Source organism: Trachypithecus francoisi, unplaced genomic scaffold (assembly GCF_009764315.1).
Source record: "Trachypithecus francoisi isolate TF-2019V2 unplaced genomic scaffold, Tfra_2.0 Lachesis_group0, whole genome shotgun sequence".
NCBI classification, from domain to species: Eukaryota; Metazoa; Chordata; class Mammalia; order Primates; family Cercopithecidae; genus Trachypithecus; species Trachypithecus francoisi.
Window position 1 is genome coordinate 83,653,034 of NW_022681453.1, and position 23,120 is coordinate 83,676,153.

The 23,120-nt window shown below is 37.3% G+C and overlaps 1 protein-coding gene across 2 annotated transcripts in view; it reads right to left on the bottom strand.

Annotated features, from left to right (window-relative positions):
• The window catches only part of ALCAM (activated leukocyte cell adhesion molecule), a 217,162-nt gene that overhangs the window by 21,594 nt on the left and 172,448 nt on the right, over positions 1–23,120 (bottom strand). The window contains exons 8-14 of one of the 2 annotated variants that reach the window (XM_033211401.1): positions 21,647–21,779; positions 11,930–12,042; positions 9,474–9,609; positions 9,232–9,365; positions 6,507–6,639; positions 4,566–4,604; positions 4,160–4,277 (exon numbers count right to left, since the gene is read on the bottom strand). In XM_033211401.1, coding sequence (XP_033067292.1) covers positions 4,160–4,277; positions 4,566–4,604; positions 6,507–6,639; positions 9,232–9,365; positions 9,474–9,609; positions 11,930–12,042; positions 21,647–21,779 — 806 coding nt within the window. The remainder of the gene's footprint in view (positions 1–4,159; positions 4,278–4,565; positions 4,605–6,506; positions 6,640–9,231; positions 9,366–9,473; positions 9,610–11,929; positions 12,043–21,646; positions 21,780–23,120) is intronic. The other variant, XM_033211402.1, reaches the window with a different exon arrangement.

Sequence of the window (23,120 nt, forward strand, 5' to 3'; positions counted from 1 at the left end):
CTTAAACACAACTAGCCTGGAGATTACGGTCTTAATATATTTGTGAAAAAGTTTGTGTCTACATCACTCTGCCTTTACATTTTTCCTTTAACTTCAGCTCTTTTAATTTTTCATTAGTTCTTGTACTATGAGATATGCAAGACAGGAATAGATCTTAAATAGTAACATTTATCTTCCGGTAGAACTAAAAACCATGTTTTGGAGGACAGGGTGGAGAGAAATGGAAAACATAGTAGAAAGTAACCACTGAAGTATCTCTAGTTCTTCAGTGCTTTTCCACCTGTTAAACGACTAGATATAGGGTGGACTAATTAATGCCTTTTCCTGACTCTGATAGTTAATACCCTACATACATGGAAAAAAATCAGTGTCATCTATTCTTGTCATCAAAACATCTTCAGTTTTTTTTTTTAACAAAAAATTTCCATTGGGAAGTCATATGGATTAAAGCAGCAAAAGAGCCATGAGTCCTTACTCCTAAATGAATACGTCATTTCACAATAGAAAAAGAACACAATTGCTAAGTCTTTCTTGCTCCAGTTTTCTATTTTTGAAAATTATAATAAAAATATGTAGCTTCTATTAGTGGAATAATGAGTGAATGATGGCTGAATAACCACTAGGTATATTAATATTAGCAAATGTACTCTTAAATTTTACTAGAAATAAAAGACTGTTTTTCTTATCTCTCTCCAGTGACTTTTAAAATTATCAGTGCAAAGAATTTAGCTAAATGTTGCTAAAATTTCACTGCTTTGCTAGCGTATCACAAAAAAGGGCTTAGACATTCTTAACTTGAAAGATCTTATTATGAATCTGAACTTACTCTGAATGAGCAGCTTGAAGGGTTAAGAGACTAATTCGTATTCCAAAAACGCTGGCTTATTTCAGAAGGCACAAGCAAGGAATAACTAATCAGGAATGCAAAGCACTTAGCAAATCTGAAGTATTCCACACATTCTTAATAAAAAGCCTTGATGCTTTGGATGAGAATTGCAACTTATTACTTTGATTACCAATAATATCAACTCTGTCAGAGTTAGTGAACTTTTCAATTAGGTAACAGTTATTTAGATGAATGGTCAGGTCAGGTGGTGGAAGTTGAGCTTAATTTAATGAAATATTTCAAAGGAAATGCTTGAAGCTTTCACCTAAAGACACCATGAAGCCAGTGTCCAGCATTTATTTATTCATGATTTTAATTTGGGGTTACCACACAAAGAAACAAAGGAAAGAACACATACACACATTTTATTCATAGAGGGACAAATGGTGTCTGACGAAATACTGGATGTTGGTGGTGCTCCAAGAATTTAACATGTATTTGACCCTAATGTAGAGAATTATAGTTTTTTTTTCTTTTTTTTCAGCTAATTTTCAAGATACAAGGAAATTTTATGTTCATTATTTTAAGGAATAAAATTACTGTGGAGTGAATCAGAAGTCATAATAAAATGAAAACACCCTAGAACCCAAGCTGTTGGATTTGTGAGTAAGTTATCACAGATTATAAAGGGAGGACAAGATTTGAATACCAGGAAACCTGTACACAGGAGAACTTCTACAAAATGGATGTTGCCTCTGGGCAACTGTCTGTTTTTCCTTCATTTACATAGCACAGGTCTTCCAACTATTCTATAAATACCATGGACACAAACCCATGTGAAGTGTTTATAGATAAAATGTTCATTGAGAAAAAGAACGTATTTGTTACCAAGTTGTGATAGTTAATTTTATACGTCCACTTCACTGGGTCATGTGGTACACAGACATTTGGTCAAACATTATTCTGGCTGTGTTTGTGAGGGTGCCTCTGGGTGAGATTAACATTTGAATCAAATCAGTAGGCTAAGTAAAGCAGATTGCCCTCCTTTATGTGGGTGGGCCTCATTTAATCAATGAAGATAGGAATGGAACAAAAAGGCTTAGTAAGAGGGAACTTCTCCTTACCTGACCACTTGAGTTGGTACAATGTTTTTTTCTTGCTTCCAGTCTGGGACGAAAACATTAGTTCTTCCTGGGTCTTAGACCATCTGGGTTTCAGACTGGAACTTAAACCTTCCTGGTTCTCAGGCTTTTGGACATAGACTGGAACTACACATTAACTCTACTGTGTCTCCAGCTGGGAAGCTGTCAGGAACTGCAGACCTTGGTACTTCTCAGCCTCCATAATCATGTCAGTCAATTCCTTATAATAAATCTTTCTTTGTAAGAAATACATTATTTCTTGCCTTTATACTTCTCATCATCTCACTCCCAACCTTAGATTCAGATGCAATTGATAGGAGTGGGGTTCCAGCATTTGGAACATACACACACACACCCTCTACTGGTTTGATTCTCTGGAGAATCCTGACTCGTACACCAAATATTGGTGTGGGCTGCTTAAGACTAAGGAGAGAAAGGCCAAGATGAGGAGCAGTTGTGCCATAAGGTGAGAGTGGGCATCATGTACATCAGTGACAACATACAACAGGAGAAATGTTTTTGCCTTATGTGGAACAAAATAAAGCACAGTGAGATAAAGTATGGCCTACCCATTAAACACAAAGATTCTAAAACATCACTGCCTTAAATCAAATAAATATTCTGTGCCTTCCAAGCTATGTAACCTTAGGAAAGTCATTTAGCCATTCTCTGCCTCAGATTTTTCAAATGTAAAATACGAATAATAATGGTATGTACTTTATAGATGTGCTGTGAGAACATGCTCATGCTGCTATGTGATTTCATCATTTTAGAGCTTCTGCCTCCTTTGGATGGCAGCTCCATTTGAATATTGCTTCATTGGAGTTGGCATCTTTACAGGGTGAGATCATGGGTCCTGATTTAAATCTGATTTTTCTTTAGATTTTCTTTTAAATCAACTTTCTTATTTTTTTTTTTTTTTTTTTTTGAGACGGAGTCTCGCTCTGCCGCCCAGGCTGGAGTGCAGTGGCCGGATCTCAGCTCACTGCAAGCTCCGCCTCCCGGGTTCACGCCATTCTCCTGCCTCAGCCTCCCGAGTAGCTGGGACTACAGGCGCCCGCCAGGTCACCCGGCTAGTTTTTTTTTTGTATTTTTTTTAGTAGAGCCGGGATTTCACCATGTTAGCCAGGATGGTCTCGATCTCCTGACCTCGTGATCCACCCGTCTCGGCCTCCCAAAGTGCTGGGATTACAGGCTTGAGCCACCGCGCCCGGCCAACTTTCTTATGTTTTTTAAAGGGGACATATCAGACATAAGGAAAATATAAAATGAAGTACAAAGTTCCATTAGCTATAGACATCCCATTGCAAAAATTAATTTACTCATTTATAAGATAAGGTGGTTTAAAACCTGTGTTTGAAACTAGCAGCATGCCACAGAAACACCAGTGAAACTTTTTAAAAGTGCAAATGCTGGAACCCCACTCCTATCAATTGCATCTGAATCTAAGGTTGGGAGTGAGATGATGAGAAGTATAAAGGCATGTGTGTATGTTAAGAATCTTTATTAGTTTATCAAATTTTCCTTATAAACCACATTAGATAATTTGTAAGGTTCATGCTATCTGTAATATCATATAACTAATAATGTTTAATCTAACATCTCTAAAGAATTTTTAAAGTAGTCTTGGTACTTTGACTAATTAATTTTTAAAAATTCAAGTTGACATAATGACATGTTTTTCTCTGAAATAGACTCTCATATGGATCAAAGTCAACTAACCAGAATATGGGAGTAATAACAATAAGATATTCCTACCTCAGTAGCAGTTTTATTGCTGGCCAGACGTGTCACTGCAAAGACCTACCTGGCAGTCCCTACAAGATAGATGTACTAGGTGCTTTTAATTAATCTTCTCCAGTCTCAACCAAAAGGTCTATGGTGGTTGACCTTTAGGAAGTATAGGCTTTAAAAAATTCACTCAAGCACTGAAAAAATCAAATAATTGAATTCAGACTATTGATTGAGACAAATAAAGAGACACGTGCGAAACAGTATCCCAGGCCATGTCCCTGACAAGGGCAAAGTAGTCAAAATTAGTTGAAACAAAATATATAATCAACCTGATTTGGGGGATACATCTTCCTTATTGTATAAATTATATGCACAACTGGAGTGAGCAAAATTAGTACATTGTATTTTCTCCCAGTGAAATACAATGAACCATGAAGATCTTTTTTCCACAACTCACTTTGACTTCTTCATGTACAGCCAGTAGACGACACCAGCAACAAGGGCAGCAAGGAGGAGACCAACAACGATTCCCACAATGAGTTTTGCCTGGTCATTCACCTTCTCTCTGTTTTCATCTGCAAAAAAGAAGAAAAGTCCATGCAATTACAGACAATGCCAAGGATTTTCAGAAAGTCAATCTAGCTACTACTTTGTATTAAAAATGACTAAAGCTCACTACGGTAATTAACATGCAAACTTGTGATTTTTAAAGGGTAAAATTTTAGCATTCTTACTATCTTGTCTCATTTGATATTTTAATTCAAGTCTAAATTGTGGACAGCTAAGAAAATTACTTATACCATGACACTTCATAAATCTTGAGCTGATAGTTAAGGAAGAAGAGTCGGCAGCATAGTACCTACCACTTATCTCGTCTGCCTCATCGTGTTCTGGAATACTTACTGAAATGAAAAATGTTAATATGAAATTAAAAACAAAATTTGTTGATATATGAAAGTCACCTTTACCATTATAGTATGATGTAATAATACTCAAAGATAAAATGTCTATTCTACAACTAAGAGTAAAAAAAAAAATCACACTTAATAAAGTATGACCTTGCCTACAAAGAAATTAATCTTGTTTTAAGGAAAGGAGAGGAGTTACAATTGCAAAGATATTAATCTACCATAGAAAATTTCATAACTGATGGCCTATAGAATTAATCTGAAATCCATATTGATTTTCCCACTATCTACCACCTTTTAATAGTCATTCTTTTTTTAGGGAAACAAGCTGGCACCTAGGAAGTCTATAGTGTGGTGTTTATCAACTTTTCTCAACTTTCCTGCCCTGATATAGGAGAATTCATTGTCTTTCTCTAGTGTCAAGGACTTAGGACTACAGATGTTCTCAAAGTAGTAGGAGTAGAGGTTCAAACTGACTGAGGATACCTCCGAGATTAAGAAGCAACATATATGAAGTTTGCAAAGCTCTCTAAATGACTCTGATAGTGCCATGCTCTTGGTCCATTTTAAGAATTACCACTGTGCTGAATTATTATCTAACATTAAACTTTATAAATAATCTTCAAAGTGCATGGGCATGTATCAGAATTGCCAGTGACATTTGATAAAATGCAGATTCCCGTACCTATCTTCATACATACTAAATTGGCATCTCAGGAGGTGCTCACTGAATTTGAAAATGACTGTATTAAATGTTGATAAAGTCACTGCAAGGCCTAGAAAACTGAAGCATAACATTCAATGGGTTAACATAAAAAGAGAAACTTGTGTTCAGGAAGAAAGGGTAGGTTCTCTTTCTAGGTGGGACAAATCAATACTCACTGAATTGCATTCTGAGAAGTCAATGCTCCTATTTTAGAGTTACATTTGTTTGGTTCTTTTCTCCTGTCAATCCATTAGGCCTTTCTATTCCAGTCATAATCTGTGAGGGACCATTATTTTTTGACGATTATTTTCTCCTAGCTCTTGCTAATTCCCAGCTAGTGTAGTCCTAGCCTGCTAATGTCATATACAGGTTTCCAGCTGAATGAAGAATGAAAGTTTGGCAGGTCAGTTAGCATCCTGTCCAGAACTGAGCCTCATTCTAGGCCAGTCCTGATTTAAGGTTGACAAAGCAATAGGAATAACTATAAAATTGAAGATTATGGACAATTTCACATTAAATGACAATTGTTTTTTGAAGAAGCTGTTGTTGGTATGTATGTATTACCCTGATTTCAACATCGACAGATTTTTCCACATTCTCTGAGATAGTTTCGCTTATTTGATTTTTGGCTATAGTTCAAATATGATATGACAAAAGGAACAATTTTGTAAACTAGATTCATGAATTCTAAAATCACTCTTGCTAGTTTGCTAAATGACTTTAAACATGTGGCATTCTAGTACCCTTATGTTGATAAGGGTAGGATAAATACCACAAAGGATTAGAAGGCAAAATAACAGATCAAAGGGAATTAAAAATTTACCAAATTTAAAACTGCCACAAAAATGTTTTAAGATGATCTTTGAATTACCTCCACTCTGAACATAAAGCATGAATTAAATAAGAGAAACTTATTTTTTGTTCTCTGTTGTTTTTGAGAACTATTCCTGTACAGGATAAGGCCTCTGACCCATAAAACATGAAATGATTTAACTGTCAAGACAAGGATAGTACAAGAATGGACACCAGGAAAAAAGAAAAAATAATTTTATGATGATGATACCAAATGCAAAATAAATAAATAAAACTTACCATAATGCAGTACAGGAAGATGGAATTGAAGATTTTAAACTAATGAAGAATAACTTCAAATTTTCTTACTTTTGTAATGCCAGAAATAAAATACTCACTAGCAGAGACATTCAAGGAGTTTACTGTTCTCTCCAGTTGGTTTTCTGCTGTGCAAGTTAATGTAACATTCTCTTCAGGGGAAATGATAATTTTACTATAATACCTGCCATTGATATAAGGAGATTCCTCTGTCTGGAAAAAGAAGAAAAAAGATGGGTTTAGAAATGCAAATGGATTAAAAAGCATAGGAAAGAGTAATAATGAATGTAATAGGATAGGTGTGGGGCTCTGTAGGGTATTCTGGTGTTCAAAAGCTATGTAAGATCATAGATCAAGACCCACGTGTGCAAATATCTACAAAGGTTAGTAAAACCATAATGAAATTTCTGGGTTTTTGTGAATTCTAATAATTAAGTTAAACTCTTATTTTTAAATAGAATCTCAGGTTTAGTCAATATTTTGGCCTGATGATACTTGTTTCAAAATAATTGGTGACTATTTAATGACCAATTTTCTGTCAGTAAATATGTAACTTTAATTATTTATAAATTTACTCATGGTTCTTCACTGTGGGAATTAATTCCTTTATCTTAAACCATTATACCAAAGTACGTATGTATGTATAATTTGCTCATGGGTACATGAAACCACTTTTTACTGAAGTTTTCTGTTGTAAATACAGAGGATGGATGATTTTTCAGTGATTGCTGTCCATCTAATGTTTGTGAGGTGTTAATGAGGGTAATCACTGCATTTAATTCCTTCAAATATAAAATACAATTTACTTTAATCTCATCCCTAGGATTTGACTCCTAAACCCAACATGGTTGAGGCAAATGATGTACTTGCACTCATTTCTTGGTCAACTTATGAACTCATTCCCTACATTTTTCTCTTTCTATACTGTTTGCTTTCTCCTCAACTACATGGTAAGTGCCTTGAGGACAAGAGCTAGTCTCATGTTTTGGGTATCTTCTAGTTGCTGGAGGTGGAGGAGGGGCAGAGACATCTTGTAGTTGTAAAATAACAGATTCACCATAAATCTGAGAGGGAACAAATAAAAGATTATGGATGCCTCAGCACAAACCTAGAACAAGAAAAATAACGTATCACCCAGTGGGCCAGAATCAATCTTTCTCCTTGACAATGAAAGATGGCATTATTATTTTTATCCTCATAGTAAATTTACCTGCTATTTTTTCACTTCCTACTAGGAGTTTTCATCTGACTTTCTCGCTGAATCTTTGTTTTTGTTACTTTAAACTCTACAAAATACATTTTCTCATTTCTAGGATGGTCTTTTAAATCTTCATATCTTTTCATTAATCAAAAATTTACTGTGTGCTTATGTTTCTGTGTTCTATGTCTGTATCACCAGTACCTAAAGGTTCTTTTTTTTTGCTGCACTTATCACTTAAATTGAACTAGAGAGCAAAAACAATTGAGTAGAAAAGAAGCAATCATTTTTGATGCTAAAAACAGATCTGCACATTGTCTGCAATTTAGATGGCTCAAGTCTTTATTTCAAATCAAGAAAACTGCATTTTCCTAAGTTTAAGGACCCCAGAGCTTCTTTGCCTCCTCTTAGATGCTTTCTCACTGTGTGTCTCCATCACACTTAACCATATCAGGAGTCATTCACTTCAAGTGTGCCACTCTTTTGAGGGCTTTCCATACCTAGAGATAAGCAGCTATATATGCATCACCTATAGTTGAAAGAGTCAAAATCCACTTTGCACTGCAAAACTGCACGGCATAAGCTGGGACAGTGGCCCAACTTCCCTGGACAGAGGAAGAGTGGAGATTGTAACTTAAAATTAATTTGCAGCTCTTTGCTTTATATATGGTTTATCGAATTTCAACTGGGTCAAAATCTGAGAAGAAGCACAGAAGATTCAAATAATCCAGTGGTACCTCTGGGTTCTCCTGAGAAGCCTTTACTGATTATACTGAGAAGAGGGAGACATGAAGACTGTTGTAGAGAACACTGGAATTAACAAGTATGTCAGCAACCCAAGCAGATTGGCAATTTACTGGGATTACAGTTCTGAATCCCTCCAGTATAGGCCAGATTCTCATCTTTCTTTTAGGGGGAGGCTCAAAGACTTAATAGTAAAAGAAAATAACAGGTAGTATTAATAAATCCTTAACCCTTTACTATTACTAAAATAAAAAGGTATAAGTAATAAGGTCTGGTTTATGACCCTTTTGTTCAGAAGGGTACATCCTAGACACTATGTATGTAGCTTGCCTTATTCTGGCCTTAGCACTACCTAGGCATGTCAGACCACACATTCAGAAGCAGTAACTGTTCTTCTCCACCATCCCTACACGAGGACATCGTTTTAAAAAGAAATACCCCTTAACATGCATAAATTGAGCACAGTATTGGAGCCCAGTTATACTGAGATGCATGAGCTTATTTTGCAGAAAAGTGTATATCTTAATGTTTTAATCACTCAAATTTCAGGAATGAATGATCATGAAGTAATATCCAATTTATATTCTTTTAAAAACAGATACTGACCATGACACAATGGTTCTTCCCTTCTCCATGGCCCTGGGATAAAATTTCTCTTTGAGCCATGTTCTTCCTTTGGGAAAATTAAGAAGTTAGCAAAAGCTTCCTCTGAGAATGAACTGCAAATTTTATGTGGTAACAAACCAACCTATACACTGCAAATTTTATGTGATAACAAACCAACCTACAGCGTAGATTCGTGAAGAAAAAAAAAAAAAAACATTGGACAAAGTGCAGCATACAACAAGAAGACAAATACTTGCTTGGTTTATGACGCTTCCACTGCCAGTGATTGTCCATTGAATGGCTGGCTTTGGAAAACCTTCCACATGGCAGATTATTGTTTTAGATAGTCCACTGGGATCAGTTTTCTTTGTCATTTTTATTTGAGGTTTGCCTAAAATATCATTACAATTAAAGTAAGATGTTGAACTGAGATCATAAAAGAAACCAGGTATAAAATTCTCAAAGAATACTTTGAGTTAGTGCCCAAGTATTTTATTACCTTCTACAATGAGAGTCAATGACTCTCTTTTCTTTAGTCCTTCAACCTCCTGCAGAGCAGTTTCGCAGACATAGTTTCCAGCATCCTGATAATGAAGACTAGAAAATGATGGGCTAGATCGAAGCCTGATGTTATCCTGATTAAATAAAAAGTAAATTACCTCATGTGGCAGAATTAAAACTCTCACTGTATTTATTAGATAATAATTAAGCCTAAAACGATTCTTCTGGGAATAATAAAAATGCAAACTTCTTTTTCTTAACTTCAGATGCTTTCAAAATAGATTTCCTTTTCCTTTTGTAGTTTTAGAGTCAGAAATGCCAGATTTTTATTTCAGGCTCTTTCATTTACTGAATTTATAATTTGGAAAGCGTTCATAAACGTTTAAGAATCAGTTTTCATTGTTTGTGAAGTGGGGTAATAATATACCATAATTGAATTGTTTTGAGGACTTAATTATACAAATAATATATTGTGCTCACATTAAGGGGAGTTTTCAGTTTATAGTACCTACTCCTTATAGTACGTGTAGGTGATACAGGATTGACGGACATGGAGACTTGCGGTACCTAATCAATGATGAGCATACATGCAAGAAAGTCATTTCATACACTTATCAAACACATAAACTGTTGATACAGTTATCAACACAGGGGACCTATTATAGAGTATTACGGTTTGAATGTGTTTCCCAAATTTCGTGTGGAAAACTGAATCCACCAAAATCACATGTTGATAATGTTTGGAGGTGGGGGCCATCAAAAGGTAATTATGATTAGATAAGATTATCATAGTGGGGCCCTTATGATAAGACTGGTGGCTTTATTAGAAGAGGAATAGAGATCTGAGCTGGCATGCTCTTGCCCGCTCACCATGTGATGCCCTCCACAGTGCTTTTATTCCAATTTCTATGAACAAAGTAAATGTAACATTTAATTTAAAAAAATTGCCTGATATACAGAAAATAATCCCATTATGTCAGGAATTGAAATGCTCCTAAAGGCACGATCCTAAGATTATGTGGTCTTTGTCCATTAGGATATTTTTTCCCTCTCCCCATTAACTAACCAATAATCAGGGAATACTGATCATCACTATTTTGAATACATGAGCTGTTCATGACAGTTAATTCATAACAGTGATTGCAGTTGATGTAAAAACAGTGTAAGCCACAGTAAACTTAGTTTCTCTAGTCCTACAGTAAAATACGCAATGAGTGTTCAAATGATTATGAATTGGTCTAGTTGCCTAGAACTTGTCTAGCCTTGTAATCACTGATTACTGTATACATATCATGCTAGATTGCAGCATAGGAAGTGGCACTTTATTTTAGTGAACAAGTTGTGATGAGGCTGTGGCTGAAAGAGAGTAAAATAAGAAACTGAGCTCACAGAGTAACACAACAAGTAACAGAGGATTGAGTGCTAAAAGGGATCAAAAGGCAGGCAGTAAAGCAATACAAAATAATTTCATTAATATATTTCCATTAAAAAGAAACTCTAGAAAAAATATTTCTCCACAGTTTCTTATAAAGGTAATTCTTGTCAACTCCTATTTCAAATGGTATGTGTGTTTTCTGAACCCATCGTGGGTTAAGAGTTCTTGTCACATGTCATGCTCTGAACAAATGCACTGGGAGTTTGGATATACTAGCCAAGGGTTTAAGTGGAAGGATCACACACAACCTTTTCTTTTGGTGATAACCTTGTCTCAGATCTCCAATTATCAGTCACACTTCCTTATTCTAAAAAGATAGCCAATGGCCTACATTTCAGGCAATTACAGGAGTATAAGCACTTGTTCAGGAAATACTGAATTAACTCCTAGTATGTTCTAGGTATTCTACTATAGCTCAGGGATAAAAGGGATTCCTTTCTAGGAGTTCTTGATCCAGTGGAATCTGTTTTCAGAAACTTAAGAATGGTCTCAGCAGCAGAGAGACAAAAAAGGTGTCTTATCAAAGCATAGTATTTATACTCAGTAAGGCCTGGCCTTGAGTCTCTGTCAGTTATGAGCTTTCTGATTTCTTTTCCTTCAATTTCTTTATATGAATAATGTGGGAAAATAATAATCCTTGTATTTCACAGGATTGTTGTAAATATCACATAAGGATAATGTGGGCAAAAACACACTGTAAATTGTTAAGCCCTGTGGTATATAACTATGTTTGTATGTGCACACATGTGTGTGGTGTGTGTATAATTAGTATATACACATAATTGACATAACACCCCAAACTAAGTTTCAGAACACCAATTATGGATGTTACCCTGTTGATGAGCACCTCTAAAATTTTACTGTTATTTTATTTATCTTATCAGAAACACACAGAGAGAGAGCGAGCTGGTATATAAACACATCCATGAATGTATCTACTTGAATACAATATAAAGTGCATAAGAAACCTAAAAATAAATCAATCCAAACAGCAGGGTAGTACCAAAAATATTACTTACTTTCATCCATACCACAGTTGCATTCCTGCTAGCGGATATTGTGCATGACACGGGTAGGGCATCACCAATCTGTCTGGTCACTTCTCCACTTGGGTTTAAGGACAAATCCAAATCTGTGAAGCAGAAAATCTGTTCAAAATGCTAACTCTGAAATGTAAAATAGTCAAAATATTTTGGAGAGGAAAAGATGAAAGAAAATACATTTCTTCAAACTGCACTTGAACATTCAGAACTGATTTATAGGACTGAAATAACTGGACTATAGCATGATTAGACTAGTTTTTCAAGCCAGCTTTGAGACTAGTTTAGACAAGAGAATGGTCAATCTAATTGATTATCCATTTATTTACAGTTAACATGATTGATATTTTGAGGGGACATAAATATTCCCCTTGGGTCTATCACCTGAAGAAAACAAAATTAAGTCTCTTCTGGAAGAAAATAAAGAAAGATGATGACTAGGTAAATATTACATAAAGAGATGGTAAGGCATAAATGTTGGAAAATCAAGCATCTTTAGACAGCAGGTGATAAATCGAAAAACCATGAGATAGTAGTTGTGTTTCTTTAGAGAGAAATGACTATAGCAGCAGATATTTTTAAAAAATGCGATTCCATTTCTCATCCAGTTGATGGAAAACAATTTTTATACAAATTTTACTGTCACGAGGCGGAGCAAGATGGCCGAATAGGAACAGCTCCAGTCTCCAACTCCCAGCGCGAGCGACACAGAAGACCGGTGATTTCTGCATTTTCAACTGAGGTACTGGGGTCATCTCTCTAGGGAGTGCCGGACAATCGGTGCTGGTCAGCTGCTGCAGCCTGACCAGCGTGAGCTGAAGCAGGGCGAGGCATCGCCTCACCTGGAAGCGCAAGGGGGAAGGAATCCCTTTTCCTAGCCAGGGGAACTGAGACACACAACACCTGGAAAATCGGGTAACTCCCACCCCAATACTGCGCTTTAAGGAAACAGGCACACCAGGAGAATATATCCCACACCTGGCCGGGAGGGTCCCACGCCCACGGAGCCTCCCTCACTGCTAACACAGCGTCTGCGGCGATCTATCCGCAAGGCAGCAGCGAGGCTGGGGGAGGGGCGCCCGCCATTGCTGAGGCTTAAGTAGGTAAACAAAGCCGCTGGGAAGCTCGAACTGGGTGGAGCTCACAGCAGCTCAAGGAAGCCTGCCTGTCTCTGTAGACTCTACCTCTGCGGACAGCGCACAGCTGCAGTCCATTAGGGGAAAGAGCGGGGGCGGTGCAGACGCGAACGACTCTGTCTGACAGCTTTGGGGAGAGCCGTGGATCTCCTAACGCGGAGGTTGAGATCTGAGAACGGACAGACTGCCTGCTCAGGTGGGTCCCTGACCCCTGAGTAGCCTAGCTGGGAGACATCCCCCACTAGGGGCAGTCTGACACCCCACACCTCACAGGGTGGCGTCACCCCTGAGAGGAAACTTCCAAAGAAGAATCAGACAGGTACACTCGCTGTTCAGCAATATTCTATCTTCGGCAACCTCTGCTGGTGATACCCAGGCAAACAGGGTCTGGAGTGGACCTCAAGCAATCTCCAACAGACCAACAGACAGTCCTTCTGACTGTCAGACAGAAAACTATCAAACAGGAAGGACACCTATACCAAAACCCCATCAGTACGTCACCATCATCAAAGTCCAGAGACAGATAAAACCACAAAGATGGGGAAGAAGCAGGGCAGAAAAGCTGGAAATTCAAAAAATAAGAGCGCATCTCCCCCTGCAAAGGAGCGCAGCCCATCGCCAGCAACGGATCAAAGCTGGTCAGAGAATGACTTTGACGAGATGAGAGAAGAAGGCTTCAGTCCATCAAACCTCTCAGAGCTAAAGGAGGAATTACGTACCCAGCGCAAAGAAACTAAAAATCTTGAAAAAAAAGTGGAAGAATTGACAGCTAGACTAATTAATGCAGAGAAGATCATAAACGAAATGACAGAGATGAAAACCATGACACGAGAAATACGTGACAAATGCACAAGCTTCAGTAACCGACTCGATCAACTGGAAGAAAGAGTATCAGCGATTGAGGATCAAATGAATGAAATGAAGCGAGAAGAGAAACCAAAAGAAAAAAGAAGAAAAAGAAATGAACAAAGCCTGCAAGAAGTATGGGATTATGTAAAAAGACCAAATCTACGTCTGATTGGGGTGCCTGAAAGTGAGGGGGAAAATGGAACCAAGTTGGAAAACACTCTTCAGGATATCATCCAGGAGAACTTCCCCAACCTAGTAGGGCAGGCCAACATTCAAATTCAGGAAATACAGAGAACGCCACAAAGATACTCCTCCAGAAGAGCAACTCCAAGACACATAATTGCCAGATTCACCAAAGTTGAAATGAAGGAAAAAATCTTAAGGGCAGCCAGAGAGAAAGGTCGGGTTACCCACAAAGGGAAGCCCATCAGAATAACAGCAGACCTCTCGGCAGAAACTCTACAAGCCAGAAGAGAGTGGGGGCCAATATTCAACGTTCTTAAAGAAAAGAATTTTCAACCAGAATTTCATATCCAGCCAAACTAAGCTTCATCAGTGAAGGAGAAATAAAATCCTTTACAGATAAGCAAATGCTTAGAGATTTTGTCACCACCAGGCCTGCCTTACAAGAGACCCTGAAGGAAGCCCTAAACATGGAAAGGAACAACCGGTACCAGCCATTGCAAAAACATGCCAAAATGTAAAGACCATCGAGGCTAGGAAGAAACTGCATCAACTAACGAGCAAAATAACCAGTTAATATCATAATGACAGGATCAAGTTCACACATAACAATATTAACCTTAAATGTCAATGGACTAAATGCTCCAATTAAAAGACACAGACTGGCAAACTGGATCAAGAGTCAAGACCCATCAGTCTGCTGTATTCAGGAGACCCATCTCACATGCAGAGACATACATAGGCTCAAAATAAAGGGATGGAGGAAGATCTACCAAGCAAATGGAGAACAAAAAAAAGCAGGGGTTGCAATCCTAGTCTCTGATAAAACAGACTTTAAACCATCAAAGATCAAAAGAGACAAAGAAGGCCATTACATAATGGTAAAGGGATCAATTCAACAGGAAGAGCTAACTCTCCTAAATATATATGCACCCAATACAGGAGCACCCAGATTCATAAAGCAAGTCCTTAGAGACCTACAAAGAGACTTAGACTCCCATACAATAATAATGGGAGACTTCAACACTCCACTGTCAACATTAGACAGATCAACGAGACAGAAAGTTAACAAGGATATCCAGGAATTGAACTCATCTCTGCACCAAGCGGACCTAATAGACATCTATAGAACTCTCCACCCCAAATCAACAGAATATACATTCTTCTCAGCACCACATCGCACTTATTCCAAAATTGACCACATAATTGGAAGTAAAGCACTCCTCAGCAAATGTACAAGAACAGAAATTATAACAAACTGTCTCTCAGACCACAGTGCAATCAAACTAGAACTCAGGACTAAGAAACTCAATCCAAACCGCTCAACTACATGGAAACTGAACAACCTGCTCCTGAATGACTACTGGGTACATAACGAAATGAAAGCAGAAATAAAGATGTTCTTTGAAACCAATGAGAACAAAGATACAACATACCAGAATCTCTGGGACACATTTAAAGCAGTGTGTAGAGGGAAATTTATAGCACTAAATGCCCACAAGAGAAAGCAGGAGAGATCTAAAATTGACACTCTAACATCACAATTAAAAGAACTAGAGAGGCAAGAGCAAACACATTCAAAAGCTAGCAGAAGGCAAGAAATAACTAAGATCAGAGCAGAACTGAAGGAGATAGAGACACAAAAAACCCTCCAAAAAATCAATGAATCCAGGAGTTGGTTTTTTGAAAAGATCAACAAAATTGACAGACCGCTAGCTAGACTAATAAAGAAGAAAAGAGAGAGGAATCAAATAGACGCAATAAAAAATGATAAAGGGGATATCACCACCGACCCCACAGAAATACAAACAACCATCAGAGAATACTATAAATGCCTCTATGCAAATCAACTAGAAAATCTAGAAGAAATGGATAATTTCCTGGACACTTACACTCTCCCAAGACTAAACCAGGAAGAAGTTGAATCCCTGAATAGACCAATAGCAGGCTCTGAAATTGAGGCAACAATTAATAGCCTACCCACCAAAAAAAGTCCAGGACCAGATGGATTCACAGCTGAATTCTACCAGAGGTACAAGGAGGAGCTGGTACCATTCCTTCTGAAACTATTCAATCAATAGAAAAAGAGGGAATCCTCCCTAACTCTTTTTATGAGGCCAACATCATCCTGATACCAAAGCCTGGCAGAGACACAACAAAAAAAGAGAATTTTAGACCAATATCCCTGATGAACATCGATGCAAAAATCCTCAATAAAATACTGGCAAACCGGATTCAGCAGCACATCAAAAAGCTTATCCACCATGATCAAGTGGGCTTCATCCCTGGGATGCAAGGCTGGTTCAACATTCGCAAATCAATAAACGTAATCCAGCATATAAACAGAACCAAAGACAAGAACCACATGATTATCTCAATAGATGCAGAAAAGGCTTTTGACAAAATTCAACAGCCCTTTATGCTAAAAACGCTCAATAAATTTGGTATTGATGGAACGTACCTCAAAATAATAAGAGCTATTTATGACAAACCCACAGCTAATATCATACTGAATGGGCAAAAACTGGAAAAATTCCCTTTGAAAACTGGCACAAGACAGGGATGCCCTCTCTCACCACTCCTATTCAACATAGTGTTGGAAGTTCTGGCTAGGGCAATCAGGCAAGAGAAAGAAATCAAGGGTATCCAGTTAGGAAAAGAAGAAGTCAAATTGTCCCTGTTTGCAGATGACATGATTGTATATTTAGAAAACCCCATTGTCTCAGCCCAAAATCTCCTTAAGCTGATAAGCAACTTCAGCAAAGTCTCAGGATACAAAATTAATGTGCAAAAATCCCAAGCATTCTTATACACCAGTAACAGACAAGCAGAGAGCCAAATCAGGAATGAACTTCCATTCACAATTGCTTCAAAGAGAATAAAATACCTAGGAATCCAGCTTACAAGGGATGTAAAGGACCTCTTCAAGGAGAACTACAAACCACTGCTCAGTGAAATCAAAGAGGACACAAACAAATGGAAGAACATACCATGCTCATGGATAGGAAGAATCAATATCGTGAAAATGGCCATACTGCCCAAGGTGATTTATAGATTCAATGCCATCCCCATCAAGCTACCAATGACTTTCTTCACAGAATTGGAAAAAACGGCTTTAAAGTTCATATGGAACCAAAAAAGAGCCCGCATTGCCAAGACAATCCTAAGTCAAAAGGACAAAGCTGGAGGCGTCACGCTACCTGACTTCAAACTATACTACAAGGCTACAGTAACCAAAACAGCATGGTACTGGTACCACAACAGAGATACAGACCAATGGAACAGAACAGAGTCCTCAGAAATAATACCACACATCTACAGCCATCTGATCTTTGACAAACCTGAGAGAAACAAGAAATGGGGAAAGGATTCCCTATTTAATAAATGGTGCTGGGAAAATTGGCTGGCCATAGGTAGAAAGCTGAAACTGGATCCTTTCCTTACCTCTTATACGAAAATTAATTCAAGATGGATTAGAGACTTAAATGTTAGACCTAATACCATAAAAACCCTAGAAGAAAATCTAGGTAGTACCATTCAGGACATAGGCATGGGCAAGGACTTCATGTCTAAAACACCAAAAGCAATGGCAGCAAAAGCAAAAATTGACACATGGGATCTAATTAAACTAAAGAGCTTTTGCACAGCTAAAGAAACTACCATCAGAGTGAACAGGCAACCTACAGAATGGGAAAAAATTTTTGCAACCTACTCATCTGACAAAGGGCTAATATCCAGAATCTACAAAGAACTCAAACAAATATACAAGAAAAAAACAAACAACCCCATCAAAAAGTGGGCAAAGGATATGAACAGACATTTCTCAAAAGAAGACATCCATACAGCCACAGACACATGAAAAAATGCTCATCATCACTCGCCATCAGAGAAATGCAAATCAAAACCACAATGAGATACCATCTCACACCAGTTAGAATGGCAATCATTAAGAAGTCAGGAAACAACAGGTGTTGGAGAGGATGTGGAGAAATAGGAACACTTTTACACTGTTGGTGGGATTGTAAACTAGTTCAACCATTATGGAAAACAGTATGGCGATTCCTCAAGGATCTAGAACTAGATGTACCATATGACCCAGCCATCCCACTACTGGGTATATACCCAAAGGATTATAAATTACTCTACTACAAAGACACATGCACACGTATGTTTATTGCGGCACTATTCACAATAGCAAAGACTTGGAATCAACCCAAATGTCCATCTGTGACAGACTGGATTAAGAAAATGTGGCACATATACACCATGGAATACTATGCAGCCATAAAAAGGATGAGTTTGCGTCCTTTGTAGGGACATGGATGCAGCTGGAACCATCATTCTTAGCAAACTATCACAAGAACAGAAAACCAAACACCGCATGTTCTCACTCATAGGTGGGAACTGAACAATGAGATCACTTGGACTCGGGAAGGGGAACATCACACACTGGGGCCTATCATGGGGAGCGGGGAGGAGGGAGGGTTTGCATTGGGGAGTTATACATGATATAAACGTCATGCACATGTACCCTAGAACTTAAAGTATAATAAAAAAATAAAAATAAAAAAAAATAAAATAAAATTAAAAAATCACATAAAAAAAAAATTTACTGTCATAGTCTGATCTGTATAAGAAAATTCCAACTCAATTGAACAAGTATTTATTGTACAGCTACTATGTCCCAAGCACTGATGAGAGATGCAGAGATAAATAATGAGCTTACAAGTCAATGAGGTAGAGGTACTATGCTGACTATAACACACAGCCCATGAAATCAGCACCTAGTAGCAAACCTGACACTGATTTGGAGTTCAAGAAATATTTGTTGAAAGATGAAAGGCAGGCTAGAAACAGAGGTACAGACGAAGACTTAATGGAAGTATAGAGAACAGAGCCAAACTGGGTTTCAAAGCAGTAATAAAGGCTTTGTAAAGGGAACAGTATATGTTCGTGGCCTCAAATGGTTGAGAAGGACTTTGATAGGGGAAGATGTAAGGAAAACTTTGGTCACATAAGAAAAGGCAAAAAGATGACAGAGCTTGGCAGATTTTGTAATGGTGAGTAATTGGGTATAAGTGGTGACAACTCATGGAAGTTAAACTCATATAGTTCATTGAGACTAGACTGAAGAGGACCATGCTTGCCACATTGGGAGTTGTGTCTTTGTTCTACAGTATGAAGACTTGCCATTACACTCTGCATTTCTCCTTGATTTTACATGTTATAATTGCAATTTGTTGATTGCAACATCATTTTTAAAGTTCGTCTCTATCAGACTGAAAGCACCATGAGGGTAGTGATTGTGACTTGGTTTGTCACTGATATAGCCACAGTGCCTGACACATGGTAGACTCTCAAACACTACTGTTGAATGAATGAAGGGAAGCAGCATGCTTTCTCAGTTTCTCATTAATATTAAACCATGTACCATCATGTAGAAAAGTGGAGTTTCCTCAGAATATTTGGGTGAATTGTATTTAGATAAAAATTTTATTCTGGATGAGTTAGAAGTTTTTGTTAGCTGGATAGCTAATTTTCCAGAGAGGAGATAAACAATTTTACAGGACAATGATGGACTTTGTAAGCTCTGATGAAGACTCTATGTGTGCATATATTGGCAGGGAAATAGTAACTTTCATCAGCAACTAGGAATTTGTAGACTGCGAGACTTGATGAGCCGTCTATTCTGCAAACATGTGCAAGAATGGGTTGATGCTTCTCTACCCACACTTCCTTTAGACATGTTTGAAAAGGAAACAAATCTTGTTTCTGGAAAATAAGCAAGCAATCAAAGATAAGTGGGTAAAAATAGGATTTTTATGTTTCCATATAATTTAGAATCAGATGTTGATTTACTTGAAATACTTTTTTTCAGCTTTTGAGGAGCAATAGAGTCAGCAATAGAGTTAAAATCCAATGTTAGAGTCTACCTGTCAAAACCAAGATGCATTTAAATCTAATTAAATGCACTAAAATCCAATTAAACTTTTACACACTTTTGTTTAATTTTCCCCCATCACAGCTAAACACGTAGGCACTATATGGCTGCAACCAAGTCTTTTGCTTTGTCAGTCTGCTATCTATCCTTCCCCGCCTCATCTACAAGTAAACAAACAAGAGCCCTCTTCTTTTAGAGACCTGTGTACCTTGCATCTCTTAAAAATAAGGACATTATACCATCTCTAAGGCACTAGATTATTGATTATTGGCTCAAAGACATCATGAACAATGACAACAGAGAGCTATTCCACATGTGGTTCTATCTGCTGGCTATATTCTCTCTCTTCATTATTTTATTTTATTTTTATGGAACAGGACTGGATAATATTGTTATACTGGAGGCTACTGCTTTCTCTGTAACTAGCCCCTGGTGGTAGACACATTCAAACCCAAGCAATATAAGCAAGGAGCAAATGGAGAAATGGCCCAGCTGTGAGCATAACAGTCCACTGTTTTTACAGGGCTCCCAAGGGAGCACTCCCAACATCAGACAATCAGAAGCAACCATCTGGTTGCTTTATTCTCCAGTGCACCCCCCTGTATCTCTCTCAAAATTTTAGCTCATATCCCACGTGTTTTTAAAGTATTATGAGTCAAATGAAAGAGTTAGGACTATGTACTCAAGACAATTTCTAAAGTCTTTATACTCACTGGGATTGTAGTGGATAATGTCTAGAGGAAACCTTATTAATGGTACTGTTGAGTGCAAAGGACTTATTAGGAAGTTTGTACTATACCTCCAAGGAAGACTGACATTTGCTCAAAGCACTCTGAATTCTAGTGTTACCAGGGTGTGGTATGAATCAGTTTACTGTTTCCATGATTCATCAGGTACACCAATAATATGGACTGTCATGAATTAGAACATAAAGAACTCAAGTTAAGTGTCTGGTATTTATGTATGTCTTTTTCTTTTGCACCGAGGCAAATATAACTTTTGGAGTATTTGGAGATCAAAAGCAAATTAAAAGTTAAAAAGTTATGTCCACAGTGATTTTCAAGAAGTTCTGTTTCCAGAAATTTCCTGTCCCTTTATATAGAGTACATTTAGCCAATAAATAACTTCTAATGATCTCTACTTCCTGTTCCCAAAACTGAGTCTATAGTAACTTTGTATTGACTGAGCTTGGGTGTTAAATTTATTCTGTAACACAAATGATAATGCTGGGTCAACTGCAAAGCTGGTGTACTTCAAGAACATGGAAATGTTTTCTTAAAATATGCGGAGTTGTTTCTTTAAAGTCCATATGAATATTATTTATTGACATCACAAATTGAAGACACTTAGAAAGAAGATGGAGATGTACCACTGCCAAATGTTGCGGTTATCAGAGCCATGCAAGGTTTCAATATTGCAGTGCTAATCTGGACCAAAGTTGAGCTTATCCTGATGCTCTGTCTACTGCATCTATTGAAACCAAGTTATTTAAGAAAGATATACCTGCAGTTTATTTGAAAAGATAGCTACATTAAGCTATTAGAAGCCTTTGAAGTGAAGCTGCTAATGAAGAAGTAAGTGACTTACAGTGAACTGTGATGGCTGTTGAAGCAATCATGCTTTTTTTGTCTATCAGGGAGCACTTGTAGTCTCCTGTTGCATTGCGCCTCACATCTGTCAGTGTGTAAGTATTTGAGCTTCTTATTCCTTCGGGCTGTCCCTTTTGATAGAGGCAAAATGTCAGATGATTATACTTGATCGCTACAATGAGAACAGTTGTATTTCTTGATGAAGATAGCATTTTATCAGGTAAGATAAAAAAGGGAATGTGTTTCATTGATCACACAAAAATAGTACAGTTTGTGTTACCAACATCTGATTCCTGGGCAAATAATTGATATTTTGGATCTAAGGAATTTGAGAGCTGATTTATTTTCTATTGATGACATTTATTTTATTGACAGCACGGCTTTTGCTCAAGTTTCAAGTGCATTTTTAAAAAGTCCAATATTTTATTTTTATATTTATGCCTTATGTAATTTGACAAAAATATTTGAGGCAGCTTAAAAGGAAATACGCCATATATCCAGATTAAAAGAAAAAACACAAAAGGAAGGAAAGAAAGAAGAAAGGAAGGAAAGTAAAAAGGAAGAAAGGACGAAATGAGAAGAATAAGAAAGAAAGGGGAAAGGAGGAGAGAGAAGAGAGGGAAAAAATGACAAAAGAAAAACAAAAGAAATTAAGAAATTAAGCCTAGGAAAAATATAGATGATGTAGGAATAATATATGTTAACAAAGAAAGATATTCAGCAGATATTATTGCAAAAACTGAGACACAAATTTGGCTCTGTCATCCCTGATAGCCAAAGCGGAAACCGAATTAGTTTTAAATTTTCCTTCGCAAATGAAATAAAAACAGCAATTAATTTATCAGGAGAAACAAAGTTTTCTGTCAGCATAAAGAAATTACTTATACTAGTCTTCTGAATAATGTAGTGAATGAAATTCTTAAGTACTAATGAGTACTGTGGTAGATGAAATTTGTAAGCACATCCCTGCAGTAAATGCAACATTGAGTTGCATATGGCTTCCCTCAATGCGAAAGTGATGTCAAACACAAAGCTACAGGAGTGCAAACAGGCATCCTCAGACAGAGCTCTCTCCTTGTCTGTTTCCAGATCCTTATGACATGCAGAGCACATCCAAGAGGAATTTTCCAAAGTATCCTCTATGCATATAATTTCCTTCAACTATGATATGGAAAAAAGTTGAGGAAATGGCATTTCAAGATTATACATAATGACAAAAAAAAAAGAGCCACAGCATTATCCTAAATATAATGTGCAACAGAACTATCCCTACTTCAGAGGGTTAGAGGTGTGTTCAGGGCAATGTTGTGGGCAGATTTAGAATCCACATCAGTTCATTCACTGTCTTCAGTTTCATTTGGTAGTTATCTGCTTCTGAAGAGCAGATTCCTACAGTTTATTTGGATAATTAAATTTTAAGTTTTTGCAATTATGGTTTCCTGTGGTTGACTTTTTTTTTTTCTCTTTGTTCC